At 38.4% G+C, this 7,804-nt stretch overlaps 1 protein-coding gene across 1 annotated transcript; it reads left to right on the top strand.

The window, feature by feature from the left end:
• The first annotated feature begins 2,917 nt into the window (after window positions 1-2,917).
• ppp1r3ca (protein phosphatase 1, regulatory subunit 3Ca) lies at window positions 2,918-7,268 on the top strand. The gene is made up of 2 exons (XM_073827069.1): window positions 2,918-3,081; window positions 5,242-7,268. Exons 1-2 carry the CDS (start codon window positions 3,068-3,070, stop codon window positions 6,197-6,199), a joined length of 972 nt encoding a protein of 323 aa, XP_073683170.1. The 5' UTR covers window positions 2,918-3,067; the 3' UTR covers window positions 6,200-7,268.
• Window positions 7,269-7,804: the final 536 nt, after the last annotated feature.

Raw genomic sequence — 7,804 nt, forward strand, 5'->3', positions numbered from 1 at the left:
CACTTGAATAATTCATGGCAAATTTACAAAAAGTCTAATAGAAATGTGTAGAATATATGATTGACAGTTTAGGACAACTAGATCAAAAATTTTGCATTTAGGTATTACTTATACGATGAGCTAATGACTTGATGTTTTGAGGGGTAAGACTATTGCACAGAGAACTACAGTATATAATACATTTTGAGCAACATGACAATAGCAACTGAAACTGCACAAATGTATATTTCATTTCTGATCTGAGAAATGCACCAAAGTGACTGAGAAAAACTTTTATCCTTTTATCTCCATCGAAGGTTCTGATTGGTGTGTGCTAAATTTTGACTCCTAGTGTTTCCAGTTGGGTAATTGTGTGCTAATTGAGCTCAAACTTCGCAGACTTGAGTGAACAATATTGAATGCTTGTGCTTTCTAAATGACCTCATGGTGTAAGCACTGAGAAATGTAGGGATTTGTGTGTAGAGTTTTGAAGTAACAGTTCACCAAATATAATGCATGTGTCAAAGCAGGGAATAGTGTTTATAGTTTAGGGAAATGGGTGTGCTTTTTCAAAAATGGCGTTATAGTTTTGAAATTTTAGTTCAAAAGACTGGTTATAGTGTTTTAGCAATTGAGAAAAACTGTAAGATCAAGCGTATGTAAACTTTTGAACAAGGTAAATCAATCAATCAATCTATCAATCTATCTATCTATCTATCTATCTATCTATCTATCTATCTATCTATCTATCTATCTATCTATCTATCTATCTATCTATCTATCTATCTATCTATCTATCGCGAGTAAGGCAGGTGTCCATTAGATGTAGCCTTAAGTTTACAATGAATATTTTCTATATAGTGTCCACTAGATGTCTCTCTCCACCTTTGCATATTCCAGTTGGCAACAATTGCACCGAATACGACATTGAAATTTTGTGACACAGCCAAGCACTTATTTTATTTCAGGCTTGTGTGCCATAGTGGGGTTTGGCAGCATGACATAGCGCTTATTATGCAATTGTAAGGCTATAGCCTAAGCATATGCTTATGCCACAGAAGCAACAATGTTTATGGATGAGATAAATCCTTGCAGATGTTTTTCTACCACAAATGCCCCGAAAATGTCTATGTTTAAGTTAAACTGTGTAATTAAATGCATTTTGCAGTCAAGTGGTGTTAAAGCAAGTAACTTTTCCCTCAACGCTCCCTCTACAGGTTGGAAGCGGAATTGTCAACACTAAAGAGTTTTTTTTTTACCTTATAATAATGTTTCCGAACTCGTGTCAGTGGTTCATCAACTCATAACAGGGTGAAACGGCACTTTCGTATTCGCTTTGCGACCCTCTGTCGGCCATAACAGCACTATGTAAGTTTGGGTCGTCGGGTCGCGGTTTTGTAGTTCAAATGAGACTACAAATGCGACTTGCTTTACGGCAGGCTTCACAAAAGGTTTTCATACTTTTGTAAAGTCATACGACATACTCTACCTTGTCACTGGACATCGTTATTTCCAATGCCGGTCCTGGATAGCCTCCAAACAAATAACGTGCATGTGACGCGACGGTAGGCTGAATTATTTACGACAGCGGTAATGGACAATTCCGCATCCAACCTGTAGAGGGAGCGTTGAGGGAAAAGTTAGTGTTGCTTTAAAGGTATAGCCTACGTGACATGAGGATATCAACAGACCACCGCACTCATACTTTTACATTCGTGCATTAAGCATACTTAATTTTGTACATTTTAATGTTATTCCATTGTAATGAAAAATATATGAGATAGGAATTGAAATTATACTGAAACGCTATGCTTTTCTCCGAGAAACGTTCGCAAAGTTACTTTTCGTTCGCTAGCAAAACGTTTCATTTGATCACAAAACTTTTGCCTTCCCCCACAGTTTCACTGGCAAACGCCAGTCTCCCTGGTGGCGGAGGCAAAGGTTTTCTTTTTTTCTGTCACCATGTTTCTCCATACCATGTTCCTTCAAAAATAAACACATGGTATTGGTATTGCTGCCTTTCGAGTGAGAAAGACAGGTCTTAGATGTTATATTTGCACGTTTGCTAGGTTTCGTACCTCACTGGGCTGATAACGTCTAATCACCAAATGCATACAGTCGAAACGGCTTTAACATTTGCACATCAATAAGAAAGGTGCTAAGGTATTGATCACTGAGGTGAGCATTTGGCCATGCGCATCAATCAATCAGAGTATGTCATCACGTAATCGTTAATCAAATAGTGACCACTAAATGGTGATAAAATCACGCAACTATGAGAGAAATAGCAAAGAGACTGACTGAGAGAATTTTTTTTTACTACAGCTTGCATGAAGGACTTTGAAGTTGGCGTGCTTGAAAAACCAGATTATTCCAACATGCGCCACAGTATGGAATGAGGCCAAAGAAGAGCCATTTGGACTTTTGGACCATGGTAACCACACCAGGCACTGCTGGGTTTTAATGGTAGTGTTATATACATCTGCATACATTGTAAGTGTCAGTGCTGAGTTTAGATTCATGATTTACTGCAACCCACAGAAAATAAACATTAACTTTATCCATGACCTACATTCACAGGGCAAACAACCACGCTCGATAGATTAAAGATTACCCTACTGTGTCACCTCCAGCTGAATAAGGATAGCCTAACATTTACAAGTCTTGAAATAAAAGAGAATATCAACTACAGCCATTATTACTACACCCAAGATGATGTCAGTTTAACAAAACCACGGTAATTGTCAGTAAATAATCACACGCGAGTGCTATATCATTTGCACCGGCAGGGGTCCAACAGCTACTAAATCTATTCAAGTAATGATTGGTCGACACAAAAATATGCGGCTCGGCTGCTGGTTGGGGAGTGGAATATGCAAATAAGCGGCATGAAGCTTTATTAAGGGACTCGCCGTGTGTGCAGCGTGGAGTAGGTGTGTCAGCAGGGCACAGAGAAGAGGCTACGGGTCTGAGGGTGAACTCCTGAATATATTACCCTAAAATCAACGCTCTGGAATTGCTTACAAATCCTGTCTCTCCTGCAATGAGCTTTGCTCAAGAGACCACTTTAAACTGAAGCACTTTCTCCATGAGTTCCACAAGGTAAGAATGTGTTGTAAATCAATACGTTTTAAATACGTGTTTTCTTGTGTCTCTAGTACAGTTAACGTTTTTTTTTTAAAACAATAACTAACTTTTTTGTCATTGTTATGCTATATAATTTTAAATTCGTTTAATGTAAATCCAGATTTAAGTAATAATGACCATATGTGACCCAGCACCACAAAACCAGTCATAAGGGTCTTTTTTTTAATTGAGATTTATAAATCAGCTTTCATATTGATGTATGGTTTGTTAGGATAGGACAATTTTGTCTGAGATACAACTATTTGAAAATCTAGAATATGAATATTGAGAAAATCACCTTTAAATTGGTTGTCCAATTTAAGTTCTTAGCAATGCATATTACTAATCAAAAATTAAGTTTAGATGTATTTACGGTAGGAAATTTAAAAAATATCCTCATGGAACATGATCTTTACTTAATATCCGAATGATTTTTGGCATACAAGACAAATCAATTATTTTGACCCATACAATGTATTGTTGGCTATTGCTACAAATAAACCTGCACTACTTATGACTCCTTTTGTCATCCAGGGTCACATATTTATTAGGGATGCACGATATGAAAAATTCTAACCGATACCGATAGCCGTTAATTAAGTCCTCCTTTTGGCCGATACCGATACCGATACCGATAACCAATACATTCATATTTTTATATGATAATTTTGTGCACACAGGAGAATACAAAATCTAAGATAAACTAATGAAATTTATATTATATATCTGGGTCTAACAATCATAGTAAACAGTCCTGACTCTTCAAAAATGTTTTTATTTTTTTGTGTAAGGCACTACAATTCTAAATAAAATAAAATGCTTTGACATTTTGTCAACCTGGAAAAAATGAAAAGTGCATCATGGAGTAAAGTCAGATGTCCAAATGTCTGTGGTAAAGCTTATGTGTAGTCCATTCTTATTGATCATATTATGAATGTGTGCAGCAGCCAAATCGTACAAGGCGGGGAATAAAACATCAGAATCGAGATAAAAACATCTCAACTTTTCAGAATGCTGCAAGCGCAACGCAGGTCATGTGACATGAACCAACCAATCAGCTTCATCCTTTCCCTTAATAACACTGAAAGCACTGGCAAGGTGGAGAAATAGCTTATCAAAGCTGTACAGGAATAAACATTTTTAAATAAATTTGATAACAGCTACTGCAAGCGATTTTTAATGCTGAAAATCTATTTATTCTTTGCTGAAACTACCGCGTCTTTATGGAGAGCGCATGCCATGGCTGCTTAGCAACGGCAGACGCCACTGCAGCTCAAACTACAGAGCGGTTTGGCAAAGACTTTGGGTTTGGAACGAAAGAGAAGGCGGCGCTTCAGCGTTTTCCACGCGTTTTTAGGCGCGACATGTGAACGGCCCCTAAAACAGATTCACCGCGATGACGACCTCTGAAGTGAGATATAAGATTGTTAAAACTTAACGGCTTTTTACCTCCTCTCGGAATCCTTGCTAAACATGTGTTGCAAATAGCAGTAGCATTGTCCTCCTCTGTCACCGTGAAAAACTTCCAGACCTGCGAAGGCGATGATAACGACACAGATGATGACGTATTAAACGCGACAAAGGCCGAGAGTCACTGCAGTTCACAGCTGCAGTCACTCGCACTCGGAAAGCAGATGAATCTCAGATAAACCAGACTGATTGATTGATTTACCAGCAAGAGTACTTTATCGGATCGGGTTTCATTTATTTATCGGAGCAATAAAAATGAAGTCATTTTTACCCATATCGGTCGATAATTTATCTGTCCGATAAATATCGTGCATCCCTAATATTTATAATTTTATTACGAATCATTCTAACAAAAAGTGTTCAAAAGTTAAATTGTTGCTATGGTTGCTTGCCTGGCCAAAGCAATTTGCCAGTTCGCAAATTTGTAACTTGTACTTGTAACTTTTGTGGTTACTGAAATGTTTGAAACCATAGCACATATATTTATGTGCTACAGCCTTGTTTTGACTTCCTGTGGGGGGTTCAAGAACCGCTGTCACAATCATTTGTCATTTCCACTCATGTTTAAGTTGCATTGTGTTGTTTCATAAAGACAGATTGCTTTCCGTTTTACACCAGAGTCTTGTACTCACAAATCTGGGTTGTCTTTTCTCTATATGTGTTTAGAGTTCTTCACCTCCTCAGTCCCCCAATGCCGGGTCCAGTTATGCCCGTGGACGTGGCTGTGCAGCTGTACATCACCCATTCCCCCCCACTGCGCAGCTTCCTGAGCTCTTATGAAGACTACAGGAAACGCAACCTGGTCAACACCTGCTACAAACCCTTGCGGCCCTGTCTGAGCTCCAGAGCCCACCTGGAGCCCCCCCGTCTGGGCTGGCAAACCCCAACATCTAAAGCCAAGAAGAAGGTTGTGTTTGCCGACTCAAAGGGCATGTCATTAACCGCGGTGCATGTCTTCTCAACTTTCGACAACAGAGAACCTGCTACATCCGCACTGCAGTTTGACCTGGAGGATCTAGACAACATCACAGCCACTCTGCATATCAACTCGGTCCAGAGCAGAATTCTAGACTTTCCACAACCAGCGGCAGATTATCTAGATTTCCGTAGCCGGTTGTTGAAAAACTTCATTTGTTTGGAGAACTGCACCCTTCAGGAGCGGGCCCTCACCGGTACCATCAAAGTACGCAATCTGGCCTACGAGAAGACGGTTCACGTGCGAATCACTTTCGACACTTGGAAGAGCTTCCAGGATGTGGAATGCACGTTTATGAATGACGTCTATGGTTGTCAGGATACAGACACATTCTCATTTGCAATTGAACTGCCTGGGTATGTGCCTCCTCAGAATAAGGTCGAATTTTGCATTAGCTACAGAACTGGAGAGCAGACCTTCTGGGACAACAACGATGGTAGAAACTATGGACTGGTTTCAACGTCTTGGCAACAAAACAATACATGGAATTCCGCAAACCAGGAAAAGAAATCAAATGAATCCAAGAAGTTAGGCAGGAAAACACAAGACAAGGGAGTTTATAATTGTAAAAATCCGGTCCAATCCAATGGCATTTTTCCAAACTGGCAAAATTGGGGGCACATAGCAACCAGTGTCCCCTATTGGTGACTTCAGCTCACAGAAATAACTAGCCAAATGCGTTGAAAGGTTTTAACAACAATATTTCTCCTGATATGACAACAGAGAAGATTAACCTTCTCCTAAAAGCTCTTAATATGATTTACCTGCTGATTACTTTACAGTACAGTAGACCTAGAGCAGCTGTCTATTAGCAGATTCAAGAGGGAACAGAGTCTGGTTGAAATGCTCACATAGAGTGAACCTTGTTTCTTCAGATGGAACATTTTGCTGTAGCAATATTGCAATACAGCATATTTTATTCTTTTGTTAAGTAAAACGTGCGATGCCCCATTTCCTGAAGAGCCGGACGTCTGTAAACAAGACCACTAGGGGGTCTGGAGTAAACACTTTGTAACATCTTATTGGTTTGTTGTACAAAATGTGCCTTTGTCTTAAGCGTGCCAAGAGATTTTTTTGATAAACTGCTGCCATTGTGTGCCACTGCAGACTGTGCACTATAAAAAATGATACCATGTGAAAATCAAGTCTGATGATTTGAAGAGAACATATCTAAAGCCAGATGATTATTTCAAGTTGAAGATTCTATTATGGAAGAGATAAACAGTTGGTATGCAACCAGTGAGATTGTCCTTCATATTGAAGGGGTAACCTTTACTGGTTACAAATTTAAGAAGGAAAATATAACAAAATATGAATAGTTATCATATTTAATTTGTACTCCATGAATAAATCAGCCTCGGAAATAATTTGGTTTTGATCATTTTGCTTATCAAGATTTTTATCTGCAAAATGCACATGCATTTAAGTGTCTCTTTTTTATTCATGTTTGTGTTGGATGTGTTAGAAATTTAATGTGCTTAATTTAATGCAACTGAATGCAAGCTAAATGGCTTGATCATGGATTCTGTGCCTTAGGATCTGCTCATTGTGTATTTTTCATTTGTTTCAAGTGCAATTCAGTGAATATGAGTGGAATTGGTTGTGATGTCGTGTTCGAATCAGATGTGAAGATAAGAATGGCTGTATTTTATTAAGAAAGAATGGTCTTGGTAAACGATTGGTGTAATTTTTCTAAAATAAAAGAAATGAAATTTCACATTTTCAGATTCTGTTTCTTAATAACTCTAGTCAGAGTAATTGAGAATATGTCTGATCTGCCAAAGTGTTCTATTAGTAGCAATTATCATAAAACACATTAGGACAAAAACAACACAAGTGATATTAGGAACTGATTTTCTTTTACTCTTGTAGAGCTAAAAGAAAATTGAGTGCTACATTGACTAGTATTCAAGTTCTCAAGCACCTGAAAAAAACCTGGCACCTGGGCTTTATGAATATATCCATGTAAATCAAGGCTTATGAATTGCTTTTATCTGCATATAAAGCTGTCTTTAAAATCATAAAGCAGTTTCATTTTGAATCAGCCAGGGGTTCAATGTTAGCTCATGGTCTTCTCCACTTAATGAGGAATGCAGAGAATGTGGAGAGCAAGGCTACATTTTCCACTTTACCTTTCTGAACATTTTAAAAGCACTCACACACATCTATGAAACAACTCTTTAACACAGAGAAATTGGAAGCAGATTTAAACACAAGACCTCTGATAACCCTGGATATGAACACCACCCTCTG

Source organism: Garra rufa, chromosome 21, assembly GCF_049309525.1.
Source record: "Garra rufa chromosome 21, GarRuf1.0, whole genome shotgun sequence".
Classification (NCBI taxonomy): domain Eukaryota; kingdom Metazoa; phylum Chordata; class Actinopteri; order Cypriniformes; family Cyprinidae; genus Garra; species Garra rufa.